We start from the raw sequence: 17666 nt of genomic DNA, 5'->3' as shown, positions 1-17666 counted from the left end.
GTTCCCTTTCAGGGCACTGGCAGTGAGTCATTAATAATGGAATTTTAATGGCAAAAGCACAGCAGGGTCTGGGTATGTGGATGGAGCCCATCCCCTGGGGGCTGTGTGGCAACCGCAGTGACTGAACAGCCAAGGATTTTTGGGCCCCTGACAACATCTCTCTCATGACTCTCCCTTTTTTCCTGTCTACGAGGAGAGCTTAAAAATATCCTACCTCCACGTTTGGCACCCCCAAATTGAATCAGTACTTAACTTGTAATGACTGAGAAGCATGGAGGGCTGCATCTGTTCATCAACACAGGACACCCCCTGTCCTGGAGCTGTCTGAACTGCTCCTTGCTCCCCAGAAGGAATCAGTAACCAAAATGATAATAGGAAAGAATGAGTCTGGAGAGTTGGGCTCTGCAAGAGGGCAGAAAATGCCATTTTACAGAAGGTGCTCCAGGAAGACTGATCGGCAGTCTGCATGGAGCTGAGCTCTGTGCTCAGCTCAGACTGGTAAACATTGGGTTAACCAAGTTCTTTACTGCAAGACTTCTTTGAACCTTAAAGATGCTGATGTACATTGTGAATCTATAAAAAAGGGATGTCTGGTACAGCATTTCCCAAACTTATTTAACCACAGAATTTTTTTTTTCCTCAGAGAGATTAGTGCATTGTACAGCTTAAAAACCTGAGCTCTAACCAATGTGTGTATGGAGCCCCTACCTGCTAAGTGCTGAGGATACCAGAATACAAAGACAACAAGGTCCCAGATCCCAAGGCGTCATCTGTGGGAGGCAGCTGCATGAGGGGACCAGCATGCGGGTGGGGAGGCCAGTGTGCAGGGCAGCCTGGGAAGGGAGCAGCAGTCAGGGAAGGCACTGGAGCTGGAGGAAGCCAGTGGTGAGAGGAAGATGCTGGAAAAGTATGGCAGGACCCATCAGAGGTTGGGGAGGTGGAGAGGTGGGCAGCAGAGAGGGAACAACCCTCTCCTGCCCAATTCCTCCCACCTTTCAACTAGCCAAGCTAGGTGGTCTTTCCCACTTGAACAGTTACTAGAGGATCTGGTCCTCAGTCCCTCCCCCACCCCCACCCCTTCAACCACATCTATGCTATTGAACTTGGGCTAACATCCAGAAGCCAGGGAACAGCTATGCACAAATTCAGTAATTGGAGTCATTAGCGTTGACTCAGAAATCATTTTTTCCTAAGTCTCTCTCTTGGAGAAGCTTTTAAGATCCTTCAAATTAGTTAATGGAGAGTTTAGAAATGAGGCTGGAGCCTCAGCTTTCAGTTCCCCTGCCCAGCCCCCAGCTCTCCCCAACACACTCAAGGGCAACAGTGATGAGATAATCCGGTATCTATTTTATTAAACTCCCATCCATTTCTAGCATACTCTTTATACTCTTTACAAACAAGGATCTCAAAATCTACACTTTCCTGCTCCAAGCCTCCAGGTGTTCAGTCTCCGTTTCCTTCCTCACATTGGCAGGATGACAGTAACACTTCTATGTAAAGCCACTGTGTGAAATCGTGCAAGGGAGCCCCTGGGCCAGGAATCAGAGGGTCTAGGTCTTCTCCTGGCCTGATGACTCATAAAGCCATGTAACCGTGGCACCACTCTGCCTCCCCAGGCTGAAGTGAGGACCAAGGTCCTTTCTGCAGTGAAAGGCCCCATGTGAGCTCAGTAGGGTAGGAGGGCAGACACCAACACCTTTGGTCTATAGCTGAGAAAACAATGCAGCAGGTCGGGTCACTGCTTCAAGGTGACATGGCCAGGACCTGGGTCTTCACATACTTTCTTCTTCTTTACTGGGGCAGGTGCTTGAAGTTCTTTAGGGAGTTGAGTAGGTAACTGGCCTCTGCTTTGGGATTCAAGTTGTGGTATCTCTCTGAGAACCCACAGACTCCCTTCCTCGGGGCTGAAGTGAGGAGGTCTGAAAAAGTCAAGCAGACACATCAAGCATGTAGGCAAGAAACTCGTTCCTTTCAGATTAAAGGTGAAACTGGAGACGGTCCTGAATCCATGGGGGACGAACAAAAGCAGATGTTGGGACTCATCTTGACAATGGCAAGTGTTCCCTATGTTTTAACCATTCATGGAACTACTCTTGCAGTTTGTGCCACCCCTCTGGATCTGTCTCCCCTTTATCTAATTTCACAAGGCTTTTCTTTGAATGGATTATTTTTAATATCTGTCAAACTACGATGTGCTAGTCACATTTTGCATTATAAATTAAATATCCAACGACTAAGATAGAAAATATTAATTAGGGGTGTGTGGGTGGCTCAGTCAGTTGAGAGTCTGCCTTCGGCTTGTCATGATCCTGGGGTCCTAGGATCGAGCCCCATGTGGGGCTCTCTGCTCAGTGGGGAGTCTGCTTCTCCTTCTCCCTCTGTTACTCCTCCCCTTGTTTGTGCTCTCTTGCTCACTCTCTCAAATAAATGAGTAAAATTGAAAAAAAAAAAAAGAAAATATTAATTGGTGTAGCTAAAATCCTCTTGTGAACCACCAGGGCACACACGTCAGTTGGTGGCAAAAACTGAAGTAGTCTGAGCCTGAGGAAACTGAGACATGGGAGGGAATAGGTAAGGGGTTTACTCAAGGTCATAGGCCAAAGTGAGGACCAGGGTCTCTGGACCTTTCAGGAGAGTTTTTCACAGGTCACTGAATGAATCCCTTCTGTGCACAGAACCAGGAATCACTGTGAATGTTTCCACTGCTCATCTGGGAGGCGACCAACTGGGGGAAAGGTCAAAGTCATTTATTAGCCATGCACTTGAGAACCTCAGTGTCCACTGGCATTTCCACCTTGGAAAGGGTCACTGACACCTATTTTTGTTACCATCCACCCTCTCCACTCTCCCCCTTGCCCCCAAACACCAGTGGGAGACACCAGTGACCCATATCCGACCTCACCTTAGCCAAAACCAAGGCTGACGAGACTCCTTTCCAAGGGGTAGTTGTGTTGGGGGAGGGCCCTGCTGGGGGCCCCAGGGCTGGCTCCAAGATGCCTACTTTTCCAGTGGAGGCCAAGGTTCCCTGTGCTCGAGGCGTGTGGGAGGCGAGAGGCTCCTGCCAGTAGCGTATTGAGGCTGAGGAGGGAGGGGCTGGAGAAGGACTTCAATCCTGTAACTGCCGGGTCGCTGGGCCCCAGGGCTGTGAGAAGCGAGAGCAACTCTGACACACAGTGTTGGTTCCTACTTTGGAGCAAGTACTTCTTAAAGGACCTAGCTGCCTCTGGAATTGTCAATCCAGGCCAGCCCAACCAACTCATGAGTGAGCAGGGCTTGTAGAGCCCTCAGAGGGCAACTCAGGGCAAGGAGGCAGTCTTGTGATACTGTCTCTCCTGAAAAATCATCAGAGTAGCTACCACTTCTTCAATACCTGCTGGGTGCCAGGTTGGGTTGTGCTAAGCCCTCAAGAGTCCTCTCAATTAATCCTTACCTCCAGGTAAGGCACCAGGACCACCTTCACTTTCAGAAGTGAAGAACCTAAGACACGGAGTCCAAGCTCAGAGGCAGAGGGGTTAAAACTCAGGTGCATCTGACTAAAAAAAGTGTGCTCTTCCCCATCATGGAGGCAGGAAATGCCAAGTGGACCAAGGGCTACTGCCACCCCTTTCTCCATCGCAGGGCACTCTGCTCAGGGGAGGGAAGCCACACTTACCTTTAGCGGCTGCCTCCGTGGAGAAGAGGGTCTGCAACCTCTCGCGGGCAGGTTCATTGCCCAGGGCCGCTGACTGCTGGTAACATCTCACAGCCTCTCCCAGATTCCTCTGCACACCAAGGCCCTTCTCATAGCAAATCCCCAAGTGGTACCTGCTCTGGGAGTCCTAAAGGGGAAGTGACAGACAGACAGGCACGCAGGCAGGGGTGAAGAACTGAAATGCTAAGGTGGGAGGATGGTGGCACAGTCAGGCATGCCGGGGCTTCATCCGGCAGGTTCAAGGCCCAGCTCTGACCCTCCCTGTCCCAAGGGAGCTTAAGGACGAAAAGCCAGAGGCCCACATTTTCCCAACACAGACGAGACGGAGATCCTTCTGCCCAGGGAGATTCGAGCCAGAGCTGCCTAGGCAGCTTCTGTCACTGAGGCCGGCACTGAAGGCAAGCATAAGTGACGGCCACAGGGAGCAACCAGCCCACCTATGGGGAACCTGGGGGTCAGGCTCCTACTTAAGGTGGAAGAGTCCCAGGGTCAAGAGCAGAGGCTCGGCTTCCCAAAGGCATGCCCTGCATGCTTTTCTGAATCTCTGCTGAGTCGCTGCTGCAACACATACGTTACAGAGAATGTTCCTCCTTTGGAAGTTTAAAAGGCTCTAGATCCTCTCTCCTTTGAGAACGAAAAGCCAGTAGCAGGGAGGGCTTCGGAGCACAACCTGGAGAGCCAGCCAGCCTGGGTTCCAATTGTGGCTCTACCACCTGCTGTGGTGGAACCTCAGACATTATTCTATGCCTCCATGCCTTGGTTTCCTCATCCATAAAGTGGGAAATAATAATAGTACCTACCTTACTGCATTATTATGAGAATTACATGTTAATACATGAAAAGTGCTTAGATTATTGTGATTAGGGGGACGCCTGGTCCCTCAACCACTGACTCAGTGGTTGAGCATCTGCCTTTGGCTCAGGACATGATCCTAGAGTCCCAGGATCGAGTCCCACATCAGGCTCCCTGCATGGAACCTGCTTCTCCCTCTGCCTGTGTCTCTGCCTCTCTCATGAATAAATAAAATCGTAAAAAAAAATTACTGTGATTATTTTCACACTTTCAGTTGCCTACATCATTAATCTCTCCCTCTTTGGTGGAATAGTATCATTATATTGAAGCCCCCAAGTTTAAATTTTATTTTATTTTAAGATTTTACTTATTTATTCTTGAGACAACCACTGAGCCACCCAGGTGCCCCTCAAGCCCCCAATTTTAAAAAAGCAAAATACTCTGTTGATTCCCAACCATGGTCCCATTTCTCTTCTACCTTCTAGCATCAAAGTTCTGGACAGAGTTTCTGTAACAGGCATGCCTAAGTCTACATAATAAATATGGTGGACTCATGGCCATAGACCAGCTTAGCATATAGTACTGAATACTCCTAAGGCCAAAACACCCACCCTGCAACACTGCTCAGTACAAACCTACAAAGACACAACTCCTATTAGAATGGGTGTGAGGACTGTGCCCAACACAGCATTACTTAGCATCCCTTTGTGCACTTCTCCTTCTAGCATGCTGGGTGACTAAAGCAGGCCAAAGTACCCCCAGGCTTGTCCAGCACACAAAGAAGGCAAAGCACCTTCAGCCTGAGGAAGGCTCTGGGGATCTAACAGTGACATTGAGCATCTTGGCTATTTGCATTTCTTTGGAGAAAGGTCTATTCAAGTCCTTTGCCCATATTAAATAGAGTTATTTCCTTTTTTTGTTACTAAGTTGTCAAGGAAGGCAGGCATAGAGGCAGTACTGGCCAGTGACACTGGTCCCCTTCAGATGGCAATGACAGATGACAGAGTAAAAATAAGAAAGTATTCTGATGCCTAAGAGTACACTGCAGCTATCATTGTGTTGGCCAGAAAACACAGAGAACAGCAGCAGCCCCTATGAAGGGCAATTCTAGTACATGCACATGGTTTGCTTTCATCCAATCCTTCCAGATGGAACAGCAAAAAACAAAAAAAACAAAACAAAACAAAAAACCAAACAAACCCAAAAAACAAAAAAATCACAGTCAAGGACACTTGAGGAATATAGCAAACCAGAGACGTCTTTGGTGATTCACACTGGGGTAAAGCTCTGAGATGTCCTGCATTAAAGACACCTGTGTAACTCAGTATTCCCTAACCCCTCTGGACATGTTTTTCCTGCTATTACTTATAAACACTCCATGGAACTAATACAGTGGAGAACAGACTCTGGGTCTTGCAGGCTGGATGCCAATGCCCCCAGACACCTACCCCACCCCCTAAAACTGCTCAGCGTCTTCCAATTTCCCTGAATTGCACCACTCGTGATGATGTACCTGCCCTGTGCACAGCTTACCAAGTGCTTGCACATTGTGACCTCAGATTTTGATCCTCACAACTGCCACCCTGTGAGGCAGTAGGCAAGCGAGGCATTCAGGACTACCCTGATTTTTGAGATAAGGAAAACAGGGAAACAAGATGCTACCAGCCAGGAGTGTGCTGGTAAATGTAATGACTGGCTTTCCAGGGAAATGAGCCCGGCTTTGTAGCATTTAGTAATTTCTGCCATGCAAACCTCCTCCCATAAGCTGATTTTAAGCCACCAACCCCTCTTTGCAGACTGGTGTAAGCCAGCTCCACCACACCCACTAGACCTGCCCAGGGGTCACAGTAAGTCAGTGACAGTTAAGACTCGAAGCTGGCCCAGTGTTCCTCCTGTGCACAGTGGAGCTTGGCACCAGTTCCCAAATCCCCTCCTTCATCAGACTCGCTCCCCAACAAGCCCTGATGCTGGAGAGCGCATACCCCATTGTTGGCTGCAAGCCAAAAGTATTTCACAGCTCTCTGCTCATCCAGGTGTGGCTCCTTGGTGAAAAGCACGCCGAGGAAGGCTTGAGCCTGTGGGTAAGTCAAGAAAGGAGAAAGGTTATCTTGGTCACTCCAGGCCTTACATGCTCCAAGGGCTCAGGAGAGACCCCCCTCAGGCACTCACCTCTCTCAAGCCTGAGTCTGCAGCCTGCTTCAGCATAGATACTGCCCTCTGCTGCTCAGGACCCCACTCGGAGGCTGGGCCTTGCAGCAGGCACCTGGCATAGCGGTACTGAGCCAGGCTGTGGCCCTGGCTGGCAGCCAGCTGGTAAGAAAGGACTGCCTGGGATAAAAGGAGGGACACCCAGTCAACTGGTACCTCTGCAAGCCAGCTTTCCCTCTGAGTGAAATTTGTAAAAACTGTTCTAATTAAATAGTACATAATCAATACAGATTAGTCAGAAAATACAGATAAGCCAAAATTTCAAAATACAGATAAACTGAAAATAGAAACACAAAATCCCAAGAAATTCTGCCTCCTAAAGATCATTCTCTGTTCACCTTTTCATTTACAGCTTTGCAAATTTCTTCCCACATACGCAGGTATTTATACATACACACATACACTCTCACACACACACACACACATATATAATGTGAGTATAGGGAGAAAGAAACAGAGAGAACAACAGTCACAATTTTCTAACCTATTTTTTCACTTAACAATATACCAGGAATGTCTTTCCCTGCCAGTAAATATAGATCTACTGCCTCATTTTTAAGGCCCACATAGATATTATTAATCAATTCACAACTGAAGGAACTTCAAATTGTTTTCCTTTTTTTCTTTTGCCATCATATACAATTCTAAGAAATAGATTCTTGTATATAACATCTTTGCGTAGTCATCCTACTTTTTTAGGATGAATTAATCCATTCATCAACATAAGATTCTAGGTCCTGAGGATATGGCTGCAAAGAAAAAAGACAAAGTCTGTGGCCTCCTTTTGAATCTAGTTTCCTAGAAGTTAGGAGCTTGTTATTTTTCTCTCATGGCTGAGAGAGAGAAGCTGAACTCCCTCCAAGGTGGGCCCACTGCTCATTTCTGGAGGTCAGCTCTGGGCAGTGCAGCTCTAGGGGGCAGGCCTGGGGCCAGGGAGAAGGTGCAGTACCTTGCCGAGGTTCCTGGGGGTGCCCCTGCCATGCTCGTGACACAAGCCCACGTTGTACTGTGCTTTGCTGTAGCCATGGTCTGCTGCTTTCTGGAAGTAAGAAAAGGCTGCCGTGTAGTCCCCACTCCTCACGTTCTCTGTCCCTGCAGAAAGCACAGGGCAGAAACCCAGCTTCTTCCGTGAACTTCCCCACATCCTTGGCCACATACTCACAGGCTGCTTCCTTGCTTTTTGGAGCTAGACACTTTGCATGTTTCCATCCTCCCAATATTTCACTGGTTTGCCAGAGACAGCAGTGGGGTCTGCCCTCTTATACAACATCCTCCTCTTGGTGACAGCATCCCAATTTCCCTCTGGCAGCAGCCCTTCCCCACCACCCCATGTTGGCAATCAATGTGCTGGGCTCTTCCCAACCACTAAGTCCCTCTCTCAGAAAACTGAATCTCAATCTGGTTGAGGCATGAGAAAAAACAGTTTTTGCAGGTTTATTCTGACAGCAGCACTCTGAAGACCCTGTCCCTAAGTTACTACCCCCAGGGATCCCTGGGTGGCTGGGATCCCTGGGTGGCTGGGATCCCTGGGTGGCGTAGCGGTTTGGCGCCTGCCTTTGGCCCAGGGTGCGATCCCGGAGACCCGGGATCGAGTCCCACGTCGGGCTCCCGGTGCATGGAGCCTGCTTCTCCCTCTGCCTGTGTCTCTGCCTCTCTCTCTCTCTCTCTGTGTGACTATCATAAATAAATTAAAAAAAAAAAAAAAAAAAAAGTTACTACCCCCAGGATCCCAGGAACTTCCCTGACTTCTGTCCTTTCTGAGACTTGGGATGTCAATAGATCCCAATGGAGTCCTTCTGTGCCTAAGTTAGCCAGACTGGGGGGGCATCTGGGTGGCTCAGCCCATTAAGTGTCTGCCTTAGGCTCAGGTCATGATCCTGGGACTGAGCTCCCTCCTCAGCAGGAACTCTGCTTCTCCCTCTGCCTCTCACCTGACTCATGCTCTCTCTCTGTCTCTCAAATAAATAAATAAGATCTTTAAAAAAAATAAAAAATAAAAAAGCTAGCCAGAGTGGGTTTAGGCTGCCTGTAACCAACTAAATATAACTGGTAACAACTGATACTGTTAATCCTGCTTTAGGAGGAAATCGTGAGAGAGAATGTGAGACAACTGTGACCTGAACTTAGGTGTGTCCGACAGCAAAGCCCATGTTCATTTTATCATCCAAACGATCAAGCAGACAAAAAAACAGGGAAGGGGCTGGGCACAGGTGAGTCCCAATTCAAACCTTTGCTCAAGCTGTCTCTCCTGCCCAGGGTATCTTTCTGCCTCCACTATCAGGCCTTCCCAGCCTATTTCGCCTCTGGAACCTTCAGACCACACTCAGACTTTATACATTCTCTAGGCATTTACTTAATATACAAGCCTTTTTCTATGAACTAAACTGTTTCCAGAGTACAAGCCCTGTCTCCTCAATTAGACTGCAAAATCCTGGAGGCAGAAGCAGAAAAAGAATGTAGAAGAAATAACTTTGCATAGGGTGAAAGCTCTATACAAATGCAAAATATGATTATGGCTTATGCTCCCTTTGTGTTCAGCCACACTGCTTAGCATTGCTGAATAAATGAATATATGAATGAAGGAATGGGCAAGAAAATTCTCAGAAGAGACTGTCTGCCCATCAAAATCACAAAAAGCTAATGAGGCCGAAGCCAGGTTCCATTCAGCCCATAGTGAATTAAAGTCACCTCCCTGCTGCCTGAAAATTCACTGTCCAGGATTCAGAAAGAGCCCTCTGTCCTTGAGAAGACCCAAGAGGACGAAGGAACCCACCCTGTCCCCATTCCCCAGCCGGGCTCCCTCATCCATCTCTCTTCTCTGTCTCCTCTGCCTCGAACCTAAACCAGGTCACCATGAGGCTTTACTATGCTATCAGTAACAGCTCCAACCCAGTCTCCCCCCGTTTCCTCTGGCATCCATACAACTGCCAGAGAAATGTGAAAAAGTAACTCAGATCATGTAACAGCTCCCCCTGCTCCAGTGTAAAACCCTCCACTGACATCTTATCTCACCTAGGAAATCCATTCCTCCTTGGCTCAGAAGGCATTGCCTGATCTGGCCCCTCCCTGCTTCTCTGACTTCTTTTTCTAATATTCTGGTCATCTCTAAGCTCCAGCCACACTCACCTTTCTTTTGTTCCTTTAACAAGCAAAACTGAATCCTGCCTCAGGACCTTTGTACTTGCTGTTCCTGCTGTTTGGAAAGCTCTTTCTCTAGATGGAAACAAGACTGGCTTGGTGTGTCAGTCAAGTCTCAGAACAAAGTTCTTCCCATCAGTAAGGACTTCCAAATCCAAAGTCGCTCCTTCCCCAGGTCACAGACACATCCCCTATTGATTTTTCTCTATGACATTTACCACCATCTGAAATTCTCTTTGCTTGCCAATGTATTGTTTTTCTTCCTCTCCCAATTCACCTGTCAGCTCCATGATGGTAAGGATTCTATCTTAGGAATCACTGTATCCCTGACACCTAAAATAGGGCCTAGCAAAAGAAATGAATCCCAGCTTCTCACCCCTCTGCCCATTATCTGAGTCACCACGTTAAAAGGCATGGCCCTTAAGCCAAGCCACTGTGCAGAACAAGACAAATGGTGGAGGGGCACCTGGAGTCTCCAGATGTGAGTAAGAGGTTCCTGCTTGTACACTTGGGGGCTTGCTCCAAATCTCAGGAGCCTATTCTTGCCTAAATGTGTCAGAAAATTCAAGGTATCCTCCAAGATTTTCTCTTCTCCTTCTTACACAGTGACAGAATTTCCAGGTAAGGGCACCTGGGTGGTTCAGCGGTTGAGCATCTGCCTTCAGCTCAGGTCCTGATCCTGGGATCCTGGGATCGAGTCCCACATCAGGCTCCCTGCAGGGAGCCTGCTTCTCCCTCTGCCTGTGTCTCTGCCTCTGTGTGTCTCTCATGAATAAATAAAATCTTAAAAAAAAAAAAAAAAAAGAAGAAGAAGAAGAATTTCCAGGTAAGCCCATGGTCATTCAGCTAAAGGCTACATTTCCTAGTCTCTGCAAGTAAGTGAAGCCATAAGCCTACATTCTGGACCTTGAGATGGAAGCCAGTTTTAAGAATGGCAGAATCAGGATCCCTGGGTGGCGCAGTGGTTTAGCGCCTGCCTTTGGCCCAGGGCGCGATCCTGGAGACCCGGGATCGAATCCCACATCGGGCTCCCGGTGCATGGAGCCTGCTTCTCCCTCTGCCTATGTCTCTGCCTCTCTCTCTGTGTGTGTGTGACTATCATAAATAAAATTTAAAAAAAAAAAAAAAAAAGAATGGCAGAATCATGAGGATGGGTCCCCTGACACACTGTGCCACCATGCCACCACTTGGTTTACCTACCTGGGAGAAAATAAACTCTCTCTTGTTTAAACTACTCCCTACCCTAATTCTGTTTGACTAGCCCCATACCCCTTCCACTTTTCCTATCTGCCTGCCTTGATGCAGGGTCCACCCAGTTACCCAGGAAGTTGAAAGCAATGGAAACAGTGAGCTGGAAGAGCTGCTGAATGGAAGTCACAGCCTCCTCAAGGGAAACAGTTTTTGATTTATCTTGTTCCTGAGGAAGAAATATAAAGATTCATCATGGGACTGTTCATTGGAACTGCCACCTGCCCAGGGGAATATTATGAGGATCCGGAGGCCAAATCTGAACAATACCTGCTTTTCTCCAGTGGGCTGAGGCTGGGCTGGCTTTTCCCTGGATCTGAAGCTACTACTGGTGTGCAGGAAGCTGAGATCACTGGGATCTGCAAGGAAAATGGGTGACACCCAGTCAGGGCAAGGAGAAAGAATGTGGTTTCTCCTTTTCTCCCACCATCCCAGTCTCACTAGCCCCTCCAGCAGCACCACTGCCAGGAAACAAAATCATTCCCCAGAAAGCAGGGGCCCTGCAATAATGACAATTACCTTATCCAGAATACATAGCAACAAATGTCCATCTGTCCAATTACCCACCCCCTCTACCTTTTGCTGATTCTAGAAGGTAGAAACATACCTTCCTCAATGGGATCCTGAAGACTGGATGCCCTCAGAGAGCTGGGTGAAGAGAGGTTCTCGGGCTGAGTGGAGGGTTCTTCCTGGCCCAGCCTGGGTTCCCTGAGACCAGTATGCCTGGGAGCTGGGCCAGCAGGGCTGGGGAGGATGTGCCTCCGAAGTGCTGGAAAGACCCAGTAAGAGCAATCACATCAGAAGAGGGATCAGCTCGGTCTTTTCAGGCTTTACTGAGTGTTCCCTGAGATTTGGGGGAAGACTGTGGACTCTCCTGACACCTCCTTCACACACCTCCACCTCCCTTCTCCATTTCCTTTGCCACTTCCCTCTGTAGGGGTCAAGAGGGGCCCACACTTATGTGGATCTCCTGCCCTAGGTATAAATCATTCCTCTGCCTGAATTCTTCCAATGGTAAGGAGGCATTTATCTTATTCATCATTATAGCCCCAGTACCTGGCACTTTGTTTGATGATAGTATCAATCACGATTATAATCTTAAGAACAGGGATGCCTGGGTGGCTCGATGGTTGAGCGTCTGCCTTTGGCTCAGGGTGTGGTCCTGGAGTCCCGGGATCAAGTCCCACATCAGGCTCCTCATATGGAGCTTGCTTCTCCTTCCTCCCTGTGCCTCTCTCTCTGCCTCTCTGTCTCTCACAAATAAATAAATAAAATATTTAAAAAATAATAATAATAATCGTAAGAACAAGAACTGAAACTAATACTTACTGGGTACTTACTATGTGCCAGGCACTATTCTAACTCTTTGGCATGTATTAACTCCTTTACTTCTCCCCAAAACCTACGAGGTAGGTTTTATTATTATCCCATTTTATAGATGATGAAACTGAGGCACAATTAAGTTAAAAGTGACTTCTTCATGGACACAAGACTAGTATGCAACAGCTTTGGGGCTTGAACCCTGACACTAGTTCTAGGGCCTTAACCACTAGGCAGTACTGCCTGGGTACCATGGTACATAATAGCTATTCAATGAAGATTCATTTATTAATGAATGACTAGCCAGAGAATGCCCCAACTGGCTGAGTGGTAAGCAGGAAGCCACACCCAGGATCTAAAGTGGCCTGGATCCCTGCAGGGCTCCCTCCATGGGAGGTGAGGGGAGGACATGGGAGGACACTGAAGGGCAGGTGTGGCCCACACCCTGGGTGGATAGAACTTCCTCACATTCTCCTTCCTCTGACTTCAGATAGGAAAGGCAAGGAGCTGCTGATGGCTCTTTTCCTGAGGTGTGTCCAGAGATGCTTCCTGGCCCAGAGAAACTCTCAGCCTATCCCTCCTGTCCCTGGGACTAAGAACTCACAGGAGCACGGATGCCACAAGGGAGATGAAAGGAAATGGTCCAGGGGACTGTGCCAAGAGCCACGCTCCACTTGCTGAGGTCCTGCTGGTAGGGATGACTGGAAGTGGATCTGCCTTGCCAGCTGCAGGGCCAGCACGGCCAGGGTGCCCTGGGAAAGACAGCACGTCAGGGCCCGGCTTTGCACTCATCACCTCCTCCAGCCTCATCCTGCAGCTCACACATCACTTCCTCGAGAAACCTTTCCAGACTCCTGGCTGAGGCCAACTCATACTCTCCCAGTGCCCACACTTCCCCTGTAGAGCCCTGGTCACCCTGGTACTTAAATCATCACCTCAACAATTATTTAGCTAAGGTCTGTCTCTCCTGTTAGTCTCTAAGCACTACGAGGGTAGGAATCATGTCTGCTTTGCTCATCAATGTATCCCCGGAGCCTAGAAGAATACTAAGATAAAGAACTAATATATACATGCATGTATTTATTAAATGCATAATGAGTTAGTGAATAAATAAAGTCTAAGCAGGCAAGAAATAACGTGGTAAGCTGGGGCTTGGCCACAAATGCAGTGACAGGTTACAGGTCCCCATCAGGTTCAGTCTCTTTCTCTAGCCTGGAGTACAACTCTTCCCTTCCCTCTGCCCAAGCCACCCCACTACAGACACATTCACAGGTACAGACTTGCTGAAGGTGTCTCTTCTCTGACAGGTCTGTGGAAGACCTAAGCTAGCTCCTAGCCCAGTGAGTGTTTGCTTTTCTCTGTCCCTTCCTGTACACACCCAGTACGTATTTATCACAATAGGCTTTGGGTACGCTGGTAAAGAAGTTACAGTCTCTGTCCTCATGCAGTTTACATTTTCACTGAGGGAGAAAGACAAAATTCGAGTACACAGAGAAATAAGCACAATAACTTTATGATAAATGCCAAAAAAGAAACAAACCAGGAGTTTACACAAAGCATAAGGGGGAGGTCTGACAAAATAGGGCATCAAGGAAAGCCTCTCTGTAGGGGTGATGGGTGAGCTGAAGCCAGAAGGAAGGGAAGGTGCCAGCATGTAATAACAGGGACATGTATCCATGGCAGTGGGGACAGCTTGTACTCAGGACCTTTCACAAAGGCAGTGAGGGACAGCATTAAGACCCCTGGATTCCAGGTCCAGTTTCTAGAAGGACTCTCTGTGGAATTGCTTTAGGGCTCCAATCTTTGACAAATTGGGAAAATGCTCTGCTCTCCAAGGTACGTTATGCCCCTAGTCCGCAGCTCCACAGAGAGAAGTGGCCCTGCCATGGAGACTCCAGGCTCCATTCTATTGATGACACCAATATACAGATGAGTCAACTGATGCTCAGGGAAGTCAAGTCACCTGTCCAAAGTACACAGCATGGAAGTGATAGGGAAGACACGTGACAGAAGCAGAGGCACATGTGCAGAGCCTGCATGGCAGAGATTCTGCCTTGTTGGACCTAGTGTGCGCTACTGAGCACTGACTTTATAGATCAGGGTCAACAAATATTTTTTGAGCAACTAATCATGGACCAGGATCTGTCCTGTGCACACCCAAATACTTATTACAACAGGTGCTGGGTACACTGGCAAAGACAAGTTACAGCCTCTGTCCTCATGGAGTTTACATCTTCATTGAGGGAGAAAGAATTTGAGTGCACAGAGAAATAAGCAATAAGCTGTAGAGCACAGAAGCTAAGAGCATGAGCTCCTGAAGAAATATGGCTTCCCTACTTCATAGCTTATGACCTTAAGCATGTTACCTAAAGTTTCAGAACCTGACTTCCTTTATCTATAAAATGGAGATTATATTTCCCTTCCAAGATAATTTCTAAGGATTAAATATGGTAATGCATACATAATACTTGCATTAATACATAAGAAGTTAGCTAATTAGTATTATTCATTGTAAGCTTCATCAAGGCAAAAATCATATCTATCGTATTCTCCACTGTGTCACTAGCACCTAAGAAAAATGCCTGGCTCAGAGGTATTAAAAAAATGTTTATTGGAAAAAGGAGGAATAGGGCAGGGGGATGGGAAGCAGCAATACTTCCCCAAATAGGCTCCAATGCCATGGGTTAATCAAATTTTGAGTGTGGGGACAATGATGCCCTAGCTCTTGTTTCTAGGCTCTATTCCCATGCAGGATCATTCTCATCCACACAGAAGGTCAAGTACAGAGCCAGGGAAGGCTTACCCATGATAGGGCATCCCACAAGGAGTTTGAGGAAACACGGGTAGATATCCACTGGAAAGCATCCTTCCATCCATGGGACCTTGGGCCCCTGTTTGTGCCTGGGCCTGGGCCATGGTGGCCTGCCCTAGATAAAGCAAGAAAGGTTATCAACTTCTATCCCAAGTGAGAGGAGGAGACCAGAGGAAGAGATGGGTGACAGAATGGAAGTATCTCACCTGTCAAAGCTGGTCACAGGGACCAGCAGGTTGGACGAGGCAGTCTGAAACCCATCTGGGTTGGTGGACTTGGGCGTTACCCCGCGGAGGCCAGGTCCCAGCAGTCGGGGAAGAACTGTGTAGAACAACAAAGATCAATCACCTCGACATACACAGAAATGAGGCAATGGTGGCCCCACCGATCTTCCCTCTGCTGCTTGACAGAGCCCCATCCCAGGAACCCAGGAATCACTGGCATCTCCCTCTGCAGTTCTTAAACAGGCACATACGTGGGACTCTTGCTTAGTACAGTTTCTGAAGTGCCATCCTGAACCAATAAACCAGGAATCACTCAGGGCATATTTTGAAGATGCTCCCCAGGTGTTCTGATGTCCTCCCAGTGCTGACAATTACTGTTACAACAGAATTACCAGACATTCACACACAAACTCCCTCCACGTTTGAAGCTCCCGGTCCCCAGATCCCGCCCCTTCCCACCGCCCCCCCCCTCCACTGGCCCCGCCTCATCTTTCGTAGACGCTGAGCTCCAGCTATCTGACTCCTCCCCCTTCCAATAGCCCCGCCCATCTCCGGGACTCTAAGCTCCACCCTCTTCCCCTGAGCCCCACCCACACCTCGAACTCCCGCGGCGCCTGACGGGCGGGTGCAGCCCCGCCCCCCCTAGGCCCCGCCTTCCCTCGCCTCCAGCCCCGCCCGCTAACGCTTGGGCTGCGTCCTCTGGCCGGGCCTCTTCCTCCCGTTCGAAGTCTCAGCTGCCTAACGACCCGCGGCTCTGGCGCCCCTTACCTCGGCCCAGGAGTCCCGGGAGGCGCCACATGTCGCCAACGGCATAGGGAACTCGCAGTCCGGAGGCCGAGCCCAGACCCCGGGGCAGCGGCTCGACGGGCCGCTGCGGCACCCTCCGCGGGGCCGCGGACTGAGGAGGCGCTCGGCCGGCCAATTAGAAAGGAGAGCGGCCGGAAGGCGCGCGCCGCGATGCAGGAAGTGGGGGTGCGGGCGCCTTTGGGGCCGGCGAAGGCGGGGACGTGGGCCCCACCTCCCCGTGGCCGAGGGGCCGCCCGCCCGGAGGGGAGAGCGCGCGGCGGCGGGAGGTCGCGGGAGGTCGCAGGTGGCGAAGCCGGGCCGCGTCAGGAAAGGGACTGCGGGGACGCAGGGCTAGGGCGGCCTCGGAGCAGAGGACGACTTTGCAAACGCCGTGGAAACGCGAACGGGGAACCCTGTTCCCCAGCCCCGCCACGGGACGAGGCGGTGGAGGCCGGGGCCGGCGGGGGAGGAGAGGAGCGCGAGCGTCCGACGGGAAGCCGGGAGTCCCAGCCGCCCCGGCCCCGGCCCCCGCCCCGGCCCCGGCCCCGGCCCCGGCCCAGACCGACGGGGTGGGGTGAGCGATGGAAAGGCAGCAGCGTTCTGCCTCCGGGCCTCCGGCTCTGGCTCAGCGTTGTGTCGCCGTATATGCTCCTCATATATGCTCCTCACGACCCCTTCCTTCCCCTCTCTGGGCCTCGGCCTGTGCCTTGATAAGGATCTGATGGAAGGATTTCCACTAGTCTTTCCTGCCTTGACAGAAACAACCTGAGTTGCTTTCGGAATACCTAAGAGGAGACTCCCTCCCCACCCACACGTACACCGTTAGAGTCCTCATCCTCAGACCCACCCGGTGTTATCTGTGCATTTTGTGTGGAAGAGAAAGGTTCTTCTTTCACCACACTAGAAGCTATAAAATAAAGGAACTCATTCAAATGTAGGATGCTTATACTTCCACTGTCCTCTTTTCCCCCAGATACGTGACTTTTGGTTGGGTGGAAGGCTACACCTGCGGAAACAGTTTGCTGGGATCACCTATTTTTAGACCCTGGCATGTGATAGGAAGTTGTATTTGTTCAACACTACTTGAGCCATATGGCAGCCTCCATCCTAGAATCTGAGATGACAGATGAGTAAAGAACATTTGTAGCCTCGACGAACACACGGTCCAGTGTTTTAAGAAGGGCCTCTGGTGTTCCACAAATGGCTTGAATCGGAGCTTTCTTACTTCCTAGCTATGTGTTCTAGGGCAATTTACTTAAGCACTTTAAGCCTCAGGTTCTTTATAAGATAGGCAGAATACCTTATGAAATTGTTGAGGATAAATAGTACATTTAAAATGTTTAGGGCAGGGATCCCTGGGTGGCGCAGCTGTTTGGCGCCTGCCTTTGGCCCAGGGCGCGATCCTGGAGACTCGGGATCGAATCCCACGTCGGGCTCCCGGTGCATG

The 17666-nt window shown here is 49.4% G+C and overlaps 1 protein-coding gene across 2 annotated transcripts; it reads right to left on the bottom strand.

Annotated features, from left to right (window-relative positions):
- Positions 1 to 1327: 1327 nt before the first annotated feature.
- DELE1 (DAP3 binding cell death enhancer 1) lies at positions 1328 to 16367 on the bottom strand. Of its 2 annotated transcripts, XM_049102018.1 has the most exons (14): positions 16202 to 16363; positions 15416 to 15530; positions 15201 to 15324; positions 13002 to 13149; positions 11685 to 11846; positions 11348 to 11436; positions 11150 to 11246; positions 7641 to 7783; positions 6653 to 6811; positions 6466 to 6558; positions 3653 to 3818; positions 2903 to 3142; positions 2625 to 2725; positions 1784 to 1919 (listed from the first exon to the last, which is right to left on the bottom strand). In XM_049102018.1, exons 1-12 carry the CDS (start codon positions 16230 to 16232, stop codon positions 2904 to 2906), a joined length of 1566 nt encoding a protein of 521 aa, XP_048957975.1. In that variant the 5' UTR covers positions 16233 to 16363; the 3' UTR covers positions 1784 to 1919; positions 2625 to 2725; position 2903. The 2 variants fall into 2 exon arrangements, with proteins under 2 accessions (XP_025300985.1, XP_048957975.1); XM_025445200.3 differs by lacking the exons at positions 2625 to 2725; positions 2903 to 3142 and having other exon boundaries at positions 1328 to 1919; positions 16202 to 16367.
- Between the last annotated feature and the right edge of the window lie 1299 nt (positions 16368 to 17666).

Source organism: Canis lupus, chromosome 2 (genome assembly GCF_003254725.2).
Source record: "Canis lupus dingo isolate Sandy chromosome 2, ASM325472v2, whole genome shotgun sequence".
Classification (NCBI taxonomy): Eukaryota; Metazoa; Chordata; class Mammalia; order Carnivora; family Canidae; genus Canis; species Canis lupus.
The sequence above is the reverse complement of the archived record's forward strand: the minus strand, read 5'-3'. Positions and strand labels throughout refer to the sequence as shown.

Excerpts from the sequence above, each read along its gene's own strand:
- DELE1 (XM_049102018.1), bottom strand. The coding sequence starts at position 16,232 with ATGTGGCGCCTCCCGGGACTCCTGGGCCGAG. Across the intron at positions 11,437-11,684 it reads TCAGGATCCCATTGAGGAAG|ATCCCAGTGATCTCAGCTTC; the intron begins GTATGTTTCTAC and ends TTTTCCTTGCAG. Across the intron at positions 7,784-11,149 it reads CATTGCTTTCAACTTCCTGG|GGACAGAGAACGTGAGGAGT; the intron begins GTAACTGGGTGG and ends TGCTTTCTGCAG.